Genomic DNA, 13877 nt, shown 5'->3' on the forward strand with positions numbered 1-13877 from the left:
AAGACATGTTTTCAGAAGTTACCCACTGATACCCTCATGTCAGCCATAGCCCTGGTAGGGCTGACCGGGCCATCTTGAAAATTTACAGCAAGACATTGGAGTGACTGGATTGAAATGGGCATATAAACCATGGGGCACTGTTACTCTTCTCACTCCTTTACGTCTGTACATGAGTTGATGGAGGAAAATGGTGTCCAAAGAGGGGGGTTCCTACAGTATGAGGTGCTAAAGGGTACTTTCTATATGATATAGGGTAAATAGGAGGACGAACCCTAAGTCTGCAATGGCCTGTGGTTGCTTCTTACAATAATGGGTGACAGACAACTGATAACTTGCCTTACTTAATTCTGTGAAAAACAGTCTGATTGAAGCTAGAATGATAGACAGACCTGGGGAGGAATCTGTGGCACACCGAATGGCAGAAGGTACACTTGTCTGTGCCAAAGATGCTCTCAAAATCTCTTGGTCTTTTCCTCTTGCCCGAGGTGTTCCCTAAGCTCAGCAGAGTATTACAATATGGTGTGGGAGTGTGCAGAGCTAACCCTATTCTGGAAAGGTGTCACCGAAAACCTGAGGGTATCCATGGAGAAATTGGGGTTGTGTACTTAACTGAGTTGTCTGCTTGGGCTCTTCCCTCGATCGAAACATAAGAAAAGTGGCACCAAATTTAAAATTCTGACCATGTTTCTAGAAAGGTCAATGCCGTGGTAATCCCCCACAGAACCACCTATTATCATGACTATTGAGGAGGTTGAGCCTTGTTATATTCCAGTCCCAGAACAATGGTCCGTACAGGCAAGAATATTTCCACCTCCTGGTTGATGGAATCCATGTGTACGGAAATGGGCAGAGGCCAAAAACATAGCCGTACAATGAGAGGAAAGTAGGGAAGTATGTAAAAGAACAACAGCACATTTGTGGGAGGAGGTGCTGCCCTCATTCCTGTCAGACCAGTCCTGCTACATTACTGTGTGTCATTTACACTCCTTATACCTTTCGCAACTTGAGCCCTAGCCTCCCAACAAAGGTGAATAAGTTGAAACTAGTTGAGAGCTAACAAGTGGCGCAGAACATGTAAATCTGATAGCTGCCACTGATCATGTGGACGTTTGAGCCCTGGTCTGTCTCAGAATTATGGGTTTCTTTTTTGTGTAATATTCGGCTGCATACTAAAAAACAATGAAGGTGTTTGTGTCATATGTTGATTTATCCTGAGAAATACAGACGCCGTTTTAAACTGTGACGCATATGCGAAACCTGTCATGATCTTACGGTAATTAACTTTGATGTTAACTGTAAGGAAATGGCTCCCTGTTGCTGTTACCCCCCCCCCCCCCCCCCCACACTTTTTGCCTGATACTGATGCTGACTTGACTTGAGAAGTGTGCTGGGACCCTGCTAACCAGGCCCCAGCACCAGTTTTCTTTCACCTAAAATGTACCATTGTTTCCACAGTTGGCACACCCCTGGCACACAGATAAGTCCCTTGTAAAAGGTACCAGTGGTACCAAGGGCCCTGTGACAAGGGAAGGTCCCTAAGGGCTGCAGCATATGTTTTGCCACCCTAAGGGACCCCTCACCTAACGCATGCACACTGCCATTGCAGATTATGTGTGCCGGTAGGGAGAAAAAGGCAAAGTCGACATGGCATCCCCCTCAGGATGCCATGCGCGCAAAATGCTGCCTGTGGCATAGGTAAGTCACCCCTCTAGCAGGCCTTACAGCCCTAAGGCAGGGTGCACTATACCACAGGTGAGGGCATAGCTGTAGAGCAATATGCCCCTACTGTGTCTAAGTCTATTCTTAGACATTGTAAGTACAGTGTGGCCATACTAAGTATATGGTCTGGGAGTTTGTCAAAAACGAACTCCACAGCTCCATAATGGCAACACTAAATACTGGGAAGTTTGGTATCAAACTTCTCAGAATAATAAACCCACACTGATGCCAGTGTTGGATTTATTACAAAATGCACACAGAGGGCATCTTAGAGATGCCCCCTGTATTTTACCCAATTGTTCAGTGCAGGACTGACTGGTCTGTGCCAGCCTGCTGCTGAGAGACGAGTTTCTGACCCCATGTGGTGAGTTCCTTTGTGCTCTCTGAGGACAGAAACAAAAGCCTACTCTGGGTGGAGATGCTTCACACCTCCCCCCTGCAGGAACTGTAACACCCAGCAGTGAGCTTCAAAGGCTCAGGCTTCGTGTTACAATGCCCCAGGGCACTCCAGCTAGTGGAGATGCCCGCCCCCTGGACACAGCCCCCACTTTTGGCGTCAAGTCCAGGGGAGATAATGAGAAAAACAAGGAGGAGTCACCCACCAGTAAGGACAGCCTCTAAGGTGTCCTGAGATGAGGTGACCCCTGCCTTTAGAAAGGATTCCCACAATAGGAATAGGGATGTGCCCCCCTCCTCAGGGAGGAGGCACAAAGAGGGTGTAGCCACCCTCAAGGACAGTAGCCATTGGCTACTGCCCTCCCAGACCTAAACACACCCCTAAATTCAGTATTTAGGGGCACCCCAGAACCTAGGAAAGCAGATTCCTGCAACCTGAAGACGAAGAAGGACTGCTGACCTGAAGCCCTGCAGAGAAGACGGAGACACCAACTGCTTTGGCCCCAGCCCTACCGGCCTGTCTCCCCACTTCGAAAAATACTGCAACAGCGACGCATCCTACAGGGTCCAGCGACCTCTGAAGCCTCAGAGGACTACCCTGCATCTAAAAGGACCAAGAAACTCCCGAGGACAGCAACCCTGTTCAACAACTTTGCAACAAAGAAGCAACTTTTAAAGACCACACGTTTCCCGCCGGAAGCGTGAGACTTTCCACTCTGCACCCGACGCCTCCGGCTCGACCTGCGGAAAACTAACTCTACAGCAAGGACTCCCCGGCGACTGCAAGCCCGTGAGTAGCCCCCCCTAAGCCCTGCAGCGACGCCTGCAGAGGAAATCCAGAGGCTCCCCCTGACCGCGACTGCCTGCTTCAAGGAACCCGACGCCTGGAAAACACACTGCACCTGCAGACCCCAGGACCTGAAGGAACTGAATTCCAGTGCAGGAGCGACCCCCAGGCGGCCCTCTTCCTATCCCAGGTGGTGGCTACCCCGAGGAGCCCCCCCTTTTCCTGCCTGCATCGCTGAAGAGACCCCTGGGTCTCCCCATTGAATCCTATTGTAAACCTGACGCCTGTTTGCACTCTGCACCCGGCCTCCCCTGTGCCGCTGAGGGTGTACTTTCTGAGGCCCACACAAGATCCTCAACCAATCATGATGGAGAGAACACTGCAGTGGCATCAGAGAGCAAGAAAACAGGCACCTCAGGGGAGGGAAAGGGGGCACCTCAGCAGGTTGAGTGCACAACGCCAAATCCACAAGGGGGCCACATGCCCACTGTTCAATACTGGGGAGCGCAAAGCCACAGTCTCTCAAGTCTCTACAGTGGGTAGTTTGCCCACTGTTCCATCCTAGGGAGTGCAAAGCCACAATCTCTCAAGTCTCTACAGTAGGTGGGTTGCCCACTGTTCCATCCTGGGGAGTGCATAGCCACTGTCTCTCATGTCTCTACAGTGGGTGGTTTGCCCACTGTTCCATCCTGGGGAGTGCAAAGCTACAGTCTCTCAAGTGGATGACAGTCTCCACTGGTTCTGGAGGGGGATCTGTGCCCAGAGAGCTTCATCCTGCTAAGGACAGAGGTAGTGGATGTATCTCTCCACTGGTTCTGGAGGGGGCCTTGTGCCCAGAGTGCTTCATCCTGCTACGGACACAGGTAGTGGATGACAGTCTCCACTGGTTCTGGAGGGGGCTCTGTGCCCAGAGTGCTTCATCCTGTTAAGGACAGAGGTAGTGGATGTATCTCTCCACTGGTTCTGGAGGGGGCCTTGTGCCTAGAGTGCTTCATCCTGCTAAGAACAGAGATAGTGGATGTATCTCTCCACTGGTTCTGGAGGGGGCCTTGTGCCCAGAGTGCTTCATCCTGCTAAAAACAGAGGTAGTGGATGTATCTCTCCACTGGTTCTAGAGGGGGCCTTGTGCCCAGAGTGCTTCATCCTGCTAAGGACAGAGGTAGTGGAAGACAGTCTCCACTGGTTCTGGAGGGGGCTTTGTGCCCAGAGTGCTTCATCCTGCTAAGGACAGAGGTAGTGGATGTATCTCTCCACTGGTTCTGGAGGGGGCCTTGTGCCCAGAGTGCTTCATCCTGCTAAGGACAGAGGTAGTGGATGACAGTCTCCACTGGTTCTGGAGGAGGCTTTGTGCCCAGAGTGCTTCATCCTGCTAAGGACAGAGGTAGTGGATGTATCTCTCCACTGGTTCTGGAGGGGGCATTCTGCCCAGAGTGATTCATCCTGCTAAGGACAGAGGTAGTGGATGTATCTCTTCACTGGTTCTGGAGGGGGCCTTGTGCCCAGAGTGCTTCATCCTGCTAAGGACAGAGGTAGTGGATGTATCTCTCCACTGATTCTGGAGGGGGCCCTGTGCCCAGAGTGCTTCATCCTGCTCGTTACGGACTCAGTAGCGTCAGTGCCCTTGGTGTTCATGCGCCAGCGGTGCTTGGAGCGGCGGTGCCCTGTTCAGCGGTGCTTGAGGGGGCGGTGCCCTGTTCAGCGGTGCTTGGAGCGGAGGTGCCCTGTTCAGCGGTACTTGGAGCGGCGGTGCCCAGTTCAGCGGTGCTTGAGGCGGCGGTGCCCTGTTCAGCGGTGCTTGTGGCGGCGGTGCCCTGTTCAGCGGTGTTTGGAGCGGCTGTGCCCTGTTCAGCGGTGCTTGAGGCGGCGGTATCCTGTTCAGCGGTGCTTGAGGTGGCGGTACCCTGTTCGGCGGTGCCCTGTTCAGCGGTGCTTGAAGCGGCGGTGCCCTGTTCAACGGTGCTTGGAGCGGCGGTGCCCTTTTCAGCGGTGCTTGGGGCGGCGGTGCCCTGTTCAGCGGTGCTTGAGGCGGCGGTGCCCTGTTCAGCGGTGCTTGAGGCGGCGGTGCCCTGTTCAGCGGTGCTTGGAGCGACGGTGCCCTGCTCAGCGGTGCTTGAGGCGGCAGTGCCCTGTTCAGTGGTGCATGAGGCGGCGGTGCCCTGTTCAGCGGTGCTTGGAGCGGCGGTGCCCTGTTCAGCGGTGCTTGAGGCGGCGGTGCCCTGTTTAGCAGTGCATGAGGCGGCGTTCTCCTTTGCAGTGACTCAGCTGCTGGCGGTCCTCTCTGTCCCAGCGGGGCTTGTGCTGGCGGTCCTCTCTAGCCCAGTGGGGCTTGTGCTGGCGGTCCTCTCTAGCCCAACGGGACTTGTGCTGGCGGTCCTCTCTGTCCCAGCGGGGCTTGTGCTGGCGGTCCTCTCTAGCCCAGCGGGGCTTGTGCTGGCGGTCCTCTCTGTCCCAGCGGGGATGATGGCGGTGGCCTCCTGGGCAGCGCTCTTCCCAGACTTTCCTGGTTTCTTGTGGCCCTTCCCCACCTTAGAAGGTGTCGCAGCTGACTCCACACTCCCACCGGGACCCCTGGGAGCGGCTTTGGTGGCTGGAGTCTTCCCCCTCTCCCGCCGGGCACTGTCCAACTTTTGATGCTTCATAGGTGTGGGACTGTCTGTGCTGTGGCTTCGTGCCACACTGGCTGCCCTGGTGGCCAGTGCACTCCTGATTCCGGTGACTACAGGGACCACTGGTCCCGGAGATGTTGTGGCTGAGGTGCAAGTTCGGGACCTAGGAGATGGACGGGGTGGGGGAGGTGTGGGAAAGAGGTCAGGGTTGGACAGGAAAAGATTTTTGGAGACACTGGGACGGGTAGCTGGAGTGGGTTTGGGAGTGGAGGAAGAGGTTGTGGTTGTAGGAGGTGTTCGTTTGCTGACTTTGGGTGAAGGTGCATGGGCTGGAGGCTGTTGTGAGGTGGATGGCTGTTGGGTGGGTGTGTGCCTGCGTTTGTGTATCTTGGGAGGTGGCGTCACAGACACACTGGGAGAGGACACGGGATGTGTGAATGGTAGTGGGGGTGGTGACTGCACGTGAGCGGGGTGTGGTGGTGGGTGTGCTGGTGATGGCAGTAGTGGCTGTAGATGTAGTGCATGCAGGTGTGAGTGTAGACAAGACTTGGAGGGAGGAGGGAGACGAGGAGGAGGGGGACACAGTGGAAGCAGTGGATGTTGGTGTGTCTGCGTGTGTGTGATGCTTGCGTGATTGCCTGTGGGATGTGTGGTGCTTATGTTTGCCTGAGCTTCCCTTGTGTGTTGACGTGTGTGCATGCTGGTCTGAAGGTGTGCTTGGGATAGGTACAGGGGACTGGGTCTGGGTAGAGGAAGTTGGAGGGGGGAGGCTAGAGATGGGGACAATGGCTGCCATCAGTGCTGAGGCCAGAGTCTGAAAAGCTCGCTGAAGGGCCGCCTGACCAGAATGAATGCCCTCCAGGAATGCATTTGTTTGTTGCAACTGCCTTTCTACACCCTGGATGGCATTCAAAATGGTAGACTGCCCAACAGTGAGGGACCTGAGGAGGTCAATGGCCTCCTCACTGAGGGCAACAGGGGTGACTGGGGCGAAGGTGATGCCCACCCTCACGTGTGAGCGGGCACGGGGCAAAGGCTGAGGGGCTGCTGGGAGGGCGGTGCTGGTAGGGGGGGTGGCGGCTGTTCCTGTAGATGGGGGGGGGGGCACAGATGTTGCCTCCACCACAAGGGAGCTCCCATCAGAGGACGAGTCTGTGTCGCTGGTCTCAGCTCCTGTCCCCGCCGTGGAGCTCCCCTCGGCCTCCGTCCCACTGGTGAAGTCCGAGTCCGTAGTGTGGCCCTCCATGGCCGTTAGGGATGCAGCCCCCTCGTGCTCCGGTGCCACTGCTCCTCCGCCTGATGATGCTAATGCACACAAGAACAGGGAGACCACAAAAGGGGGGGGGACGACAGAAAAAAAACATGTTGAGTGCATGCATTACCGCTACCGTTGGCCGACACGACAGACACAGAAGCCCCCTGCACTACGCCGCGCTCTTGGGCTCCACTGTTCAATCCCTGGGAAATGGCCTACTAGGCTATGGACGACATCTGCACACATGGATGACACAGGGGAATGACTAGGTGTACTTGGCACTCTACAGAGGTGGGGTGGGGTGCCACATGGCCTGCCTTACGGAGGGACTTTGCCTACGAAACTCGCCCTGGCCCAGGGAAACCCACAGCCCACCTTCCCCACCCAGACCCCTCCACTGCGCGCAAAATCAGCAGGATGAGAGTTTACTCACCCCCTTGTGGCTGCTGTGATGCCCTCAAGCACCCATCCAACTCCGGGTACGCCACCGCCAGGATCCTGAACATTAGGGGGGTCATGGTGCGTCGGGCACCCCTCCCACGTTGGGAGGCCATCCCCAGCTGAGCCTCCGCAGTCTTCTTGCTCCAGCGGCGAATGTCCTCCCATCTTTTCCGGCAGTGGGTGCTCCGTCTGTAGTAGACCCCCAGGGTCTGGACGTCCTTGGCGATGGCACGCCAAATATCTTTTTTCTGGTGGGCGCTGACCTACATGAATTGTACCGGGGGAACAGAAACTTATTATCAACTGCACCGTCACAGTCATTGGCCCCCATCCCTACTATTGCCATGTGGCACATCTATTCACCATTGTTTCATGCACACCGCAATCTCCCCCCCACCACAGAGTAGCGTGTATTGGGAGAGGACCCCGTCCACGAGTTTCTACAACTCCTCCGATGTGTAAGGCAGGGGCCCTTTCCCCAGACACTCGAGCCATTGTCTCTTCCAGACCGAGGTCACAGCAGCACTTGCAGTGTAGGTCCTCTCCTGTCGAAGATCAGGTATTGAGTGATTGAACAGATAGAAAATGGCGGTCACGTCCGCGGCGGTGCGTACCGTCACCGCCGGCGTACATCGTCATTGGCTCATGGGACCCATAGGGTCCAATGTTAACTAATGCAGCATTGCGCCACGGTCTTCGCCCGCTTACCGCAACGGTGTACAACACCAGCGCAGTTACCTCACATCCCATTGTCCCACTTTAGAGGTCAGGCAGCCGCCATTTCAGGGGCCCACATGGCTTCATTTTTAACTGCGTCACACATACCTAGGCCTAGACTCAACACACATACAGGCCACTTTTTGGATTATGATTCGTGTTCTGTGTAAGCTGTGGGTACGTACCTCTGAGTTGGTTGACTCTGTGTTAGCTGTTGTCCTTCATAGGCACCATCCGCTGGGACATGTGAGGAGATGGCGGCATCCTCCGGTGTACCAACCGCTGGTGGACCCGTCGACAATGGAGGAAAGACATGTGATCATAACCTACAGGCTTGACCGTGCCACAATCCAGGAACTGAGTACCCAGCTGGAGCCAGACCTGATGTCAGCTCTCCGCCATCCCACAGGAATCCCCCCTCAAGTGCAGGTGCTGTCAGTGCTCCATTTCCTTGCAAGTGGGTCATTTCAAACAATTGTGGCCATTGCATCAGGGATGTCCTAGCCCATATTTTCCAACGTGTTGTCCAGAGTGTTGTCTGCCCTGCTGAAATACATGCGGAGCTACATTGTTTTCCCTAAGGTGGAGGATTTGCCTACAGTGAAAGGTGATTTCTATGCCCTGGGACATATCCCCAACATCATAGGTGCCACTGATGGGACACATGTGGCTTTGGTCCCCCCCCAAACCCCCCCCCAATCCCCCCCAACCCCCCAGCAAGAGTGAACAGGTGTACAGAAACCGGAAGAGTTACCATTCCATGAATGTACAGATGGTATGTTTGGCAGACCAGTACATCTGCCATGTTAATGCCAAGTTCCCTGGCTCAGTGCATGACGCCTACATCCTGCGGAATAGCTGCATCCCTTATGTGATGGGTCAACTCCAGAGGCACCATGTGTGGCTATTAGGTGAGTACCTGGAAGCAAGACAGTGGGAATGGTTGTCTGGGTCTGGGGATATCCCTACAGGTTAGTGTGTGTCTAACAGTTGCCCATCACCATTTGCAGGTGACTCTGGTTACCCCAACCTGTCATGGCTACTGACCCCAGTGAGGAATCCCAGGACAAGGGCAGAGGAATGCTACAATGAGGCCCATGGGCGAACAGGTCGGATAATCTAGCGCACCTTTGGCCTCCTGAAGGCCAGGTTCAGGTGCCTCCATATGACAGGTGGATCCCTATTCTACTCACCAAAGAAGGAGTGCCAGATCATCGTGGCCTGCTGTATGCTTCACAACTTAGCTTTGCGACGCCAGGTGCCCTTTCTGCAGGAGGATGGTCCAGATGGCGGTGTTGTTGCAGCTGTGGAGCCTGTGGACATTGAAGACAAGGAAGCAGAAGAAGAAGACATGGACAACAGGGACTCAGTGATCCAGCAATATTTCCAGTGAAACACAGGTAAGAATACAAACCTGCCTACTACATGTATTTTAACACTACTACCTCTCTACTGTCTGTCGTTTTCACCCAGTGTATGGTCATTGAGTTGTCACTTTCCCTTACGATTTCTCAGATGTGGGTCCCACTGTGTGACATCTGCTTTGATTCCTCATGGACTAGACCTGTGTGACATAGGTATGTTGACATTACAAATGAAAGAGCTTTTTGACACTGTAATTGCTAATACACTATTCTGAAATCACAGACTGACTCCAGATTGTTTTGTGCTTTAAGGGTGTTTATTTTAGTGCTCAATATTGGAGGGGGTAGCAAAATAGTGAGGGATGATGGTGGAGGAATGTCCATGGCAGAGTCCAGTCTATTAGTCTCACAGGTGCATTGCCCAAATGGGCATAGGAAGTGGAGCTGGGGCAGTTTAAGGATGGACAGGGTGACAAAGTGGAACAGAAGGATGACATTCAGGGTGGACTCATTTCTTGCGGGGGTCTTGGCATCGTTCTCTGTCTTTGTCCAGTATCTCAGGGACCGTTTGCGGGGTGGTTCTCCCTCTGCAGGGAGTGGGGTGCTGGTGTGGTGGTCCTGTGGCAGTGCCTCCTGTCCACCAGCGCCGGCGGAGGTGGTGGGCAGTTCATCGTCCAGGCTAGTGTCAGGGGCCCCTTGTAGTGCCACAGTGTCCCTCCTGGTGTTGAGTACTTCCTTCAGCACCCCTACGATGGTGCCCAGGGTGGAATTGATGGCTCTGAGTTCCTCCCTGAAGCCCAAATACTGTTCCTCCTGCAGGTGCTGGGTCTCCTGAAACTTGGTCAGTACCGTTGCCATCGTCTCCTGGGAGTGGTGGTAGGCTCTCTTGATGTTGGAGAGGGCCTCGTGGAGAGTGGGTTCCCTTGGCCTGTCCTCCCCCTGTCGCTCAGCAGCCCTCCCAGTTCCCCTGTGTTCCTGGGCCTCCATCCCCTGGACTGTGTGCCCACTGCCACTGCCCCCAGGTCCCTGTTGTTGTTGGGGTGGTGGGTTATCCTGGGTTCCCTGTAGTGGTGGACACACTGCTGATTGACATGTCCTGGGGACAGAGGTATGGGCCCGCTGGGTGTGTGCTGTGCTGGTGTTTCCAAAGGGGGGAAGCTCTGTAGTGGCCTGTGACTGTGATGGGAACCGACTGTCCTGAGGTCCCCGATAGGCCGGGCTGGTCATCTAGATCCAGTTGGACAGAGGTGCTGTCATCACTGTGGGCCTCTTCTGTTGGTGGTGTGGACATGTGTGGACCCTCCTGTCCGGTGACATTGGGTAGGGGTCCTGCAGGGGTATAAAAGGATGTTTATTACATCTGTGTGTGCCATGGTGTGCAATGGATGGGTGACCGTGTACCCCAGTGCATGCATTCCTGTGTGGGACCTTGTGTGATGATGGTTTAGGGGGGTGTATGGATATGTGCAGTGGGCATGCTTTAGTGATGGGTGTCCATGCCTTGTTGTTGCATTGAGGGCTTGGTGTTGGGATGTGTGGTTTGTTATGTTGGGACATTTGTGAGGAATTGGAGTGATGGGGGTGAGGGTGAGGGTGGGGTTATGTGATGGCATGCAGGTAGGGTGAGGGATGTAATAGTTAAGATTTGACTTACCAGAGTCCATTCCTCCAGCTACTCCTGCGAGGCCCTCAGGATGCAGAATTGCCAAGACCTGCTCCTCCCATGTTGTTAGTTGTGGGGGAGGAGGTGGGGGTCCGACTCCAGTCCGATGAACCGCAAGCTTGTGTCCTGAGACCACGGAACGCACCTTCCCCCATAGGTTGTTACACCTCTTCCTGATGCCATTCCGATTTCCACTATTCTGCGCAATAGCTCCATCTTCCTTGCAATGGAGGTCTGCTGCACCTGTGATCCGAATAGCTGTGGCTCTACCCGGACGATTTCCTCCACCATGACCCTGAGCTCATCCTCCGAGAACCTGGGGTGCCTTTGCCGTGCTATGGGGTGGTGTGGGTGATGTGTGGGGTGGTGTGTGTGGTGATAAGTATGCTGATATGTAGTGGGGTGTTGTGTGAGGTGCGTGGACGTTATGTGGGTGATGGTGTTGTGTGCCTGTGGATGCTAGTATTGTTGATGGTGGTGTCCCTCTCTGTGCTTCTTTCTCAATTGTGGTCGTAGGGGTTTGTGGGTGATGTGGGTGTGTGTTATATATTGTATTGGGTGTGTGGGAGTGGTGTGTGTATGTGTATCAGGTGTGTGTATTTCGAATTGTCCAATGTGGTAGTGTTTTGTATATGTGTGTGTATTTTGGGCGCGGTGGTGTGTACCGCCAATGGAATACCGTGGTTGAAAGATCGCCGCATGGATTCGTGGGTCGTGATAGTGTTGGCGTATTTCTGTTGGCGTGACGGTGTCGGTTTTGTTTTCGCCAGTTTATCACTGACCTTTGGTGTGGCGGACTTGTGTGGGTGTCTGAATATTGGCGGATTCCGTGCTGTGGGTCATAATAGCTGTGGTGGAATTCCGCGGCCGCGGCGGTGTGTTGGCGGTCTTCTGCACGGCGGTAAGCGGCTTTTACTGCCAATGTTATAATGACCGCCTATGTGTTTTTGGGCACCACTTTGACCTCTGCACCTGACCGGCCCTGAGCTGCTGGTGTGGTAACTTTGGGGTTGCCTTGAACCCCCAACGGTGGGCTACCTTGGACCCAACTTTGAACCGTGTAAGTGCTTTACTTACCTGTGAACCTAACAAATACTTACCTCCCCCAGGAACTGTTGATTTTTGCACTGTGTCCATTTTTAAAATAGCTTATTGCCATTTTTGCCAAAACTGTACATGCTATTGTGATGATTCAAAGTTCCTAAGATACCTCAGTGAAATACCTTTCATTTAAAGTATTGTTTGTAAATCTTGAACCTGTGGTTCTTAAAATAAACTAAGAAAAGATATTTTTCTATATAAAAACCTATTGGCCTGGAATTGTCTTTGAGTGTGTGTTCCTCATTTATTGCCTGTGTGTGTACAACAGATGGTTAACACTACCCTCTGATAAGCCTACTGCTCGACCACACTACCACAAAATAGAACATTAGAATTATCTCTTTTTGCCACTATCTTACCTCTAAGGGGAACCCTTGGATTCCATGTGCATGCTATTTCTTACTTTGAAATAGTACATACAGAGCCAACTTCCTACTTTAACCCAATAAAACACACCTCTTAGGGATATGAAGGATGTAGATGTTTTTTTTTTGCATCTCCTTTTAAGTATACGAACTAAAACTGCAGACCATAGTAAAAACGCTTGATTTTTGTGAACGATAAAGTACCAATAAAGCTGTTTAAAAAAAGCCTTTGCAGAGGTGTCGGTTTTCATGTTTTCTGATCTCCAGTACAAAAAAATAATGGGCAAAACGAAAATATGTAAATAAAATGTAGGCAGTCATTTCATGTATGACTACCTTGGCTGCCAAATTTATGATACATTTATTTAAAATGTGGATACCAGGCGAGTTTAGTGTGAAAATAATCTGATTATATCCTAACTTTAATGTTGATTCTGCTATCTTTACTAAATTTTTATTTTCCCACTTCTTTTTTAGCCTACTTTGGTTCCACTCTTAATAGCTTTATTCATGTCCTCATGTACTCGTACTATGGACTGTCTGCTATTCCTGCACTTCGCCCATATCTCTGGTGGAAGAAGTACATCACTCTGTGCCAACTGGTGAGTTATTCCTTTGCAATGCCCTATGCAGATATGCCTTGCTCCTGACAGGCAGCTCTTTGATAAAGGGAATTCTTGAGTAAAAATTGTTCAGACATAACCATAGAGAGATATTTTTTTAGACGCTCTGGTGTCATATTTTGTGTTCCCTTTTGTCCCTCAATCATTGTGGCTCTTTAAAATGATACATCCTATTTGCATGTCTGCTATAATGATATAATAATCTAATGTCAGTGAAAATGCACAATTCACAACTCTTGAAATATCCTGGAAAGGGGGTGATCTGGGAAATGAAATGAATACAAGCAGAGAGAGAATTTTGGCTTACTGAAATTTTAAATGTAATACAAGCAAAGGGTTAAAAGAAAGGCCACCTGAAGAGAACAAGGAATCCCTTCTCCAGAAAGTTCAAAGTCTGCCTTAGAAAGCAGCACGATAAATGGTGCCACTCGGATCTCTGTGAACAGAATGAGGCTATTAGCAGCTTATAAACCACAAGCATGGCAAGAACACACACTGGAGTGGTTGTAAAGGCAATGCGGATAAGGCAGACAAAGCACACCTTGGGTATGAAGCAATTTCGCATGTACAGGGGAAAATAATAAAAAGCAAGCGTGAGGATTAGACTTGGACTTAGAATCATATCCGGGCAGGTATGTGTTCTGTAGTTATTTCCTCAACAGAGTGATTAGGATAAGGTTGCAAGATCAGGTAAAAAGATAACTAAATCGGCGTGATGGCAAGTCAAATAATACAGAAATGCAATACTGGAGTAATGGTTTCTACACAAAAAAGCTCAGCGATAAAAAGTGAGGCCCACTATGAGAAAAAATAATTAACATTGAAATGCAAAGTTTTTGT

General features: G+C 52.0%; 1 protein-coding gene across 1 annotated transcript in view; it reads left to right on the forward strand.

Moving 5' to 3' along the window:
• Nucleotides 1-13877, forward strand: part of ELOVL5 (ELOVL fatty acid elongase 5) — a 339287-nt gene that overhangs the window by 243475 nt on the left and 81935 nt on the right. Inside the window, exon 6 of the mRNA XM_069235797.1 lies at nt 12892-13016. Coding sequence (XP_069091898.1) covers nt 12892-13016 — 125 coding nt within the window. The remainder of the gene's footprint in view (nt 1-12891; nt 13017-13877) is intronic.

Source organism: Pleurodeles waltl, chromosome 5 (genome assembly GCF_031143425.1).
Source record: "Pleurodeles waltl isolate 20211129_DDA chromosome 5, aPleWal1.hap1.20221129, whole genome shotgun sequence".
In the NCBI taxonomy this organism is placed as follows: domain Eukaryota; kingdom Metazoa; phylum Chordata; class Amphibia; order Caudata; family Salamandridae; genus Pleurodeles; species Pleurodeles waltl.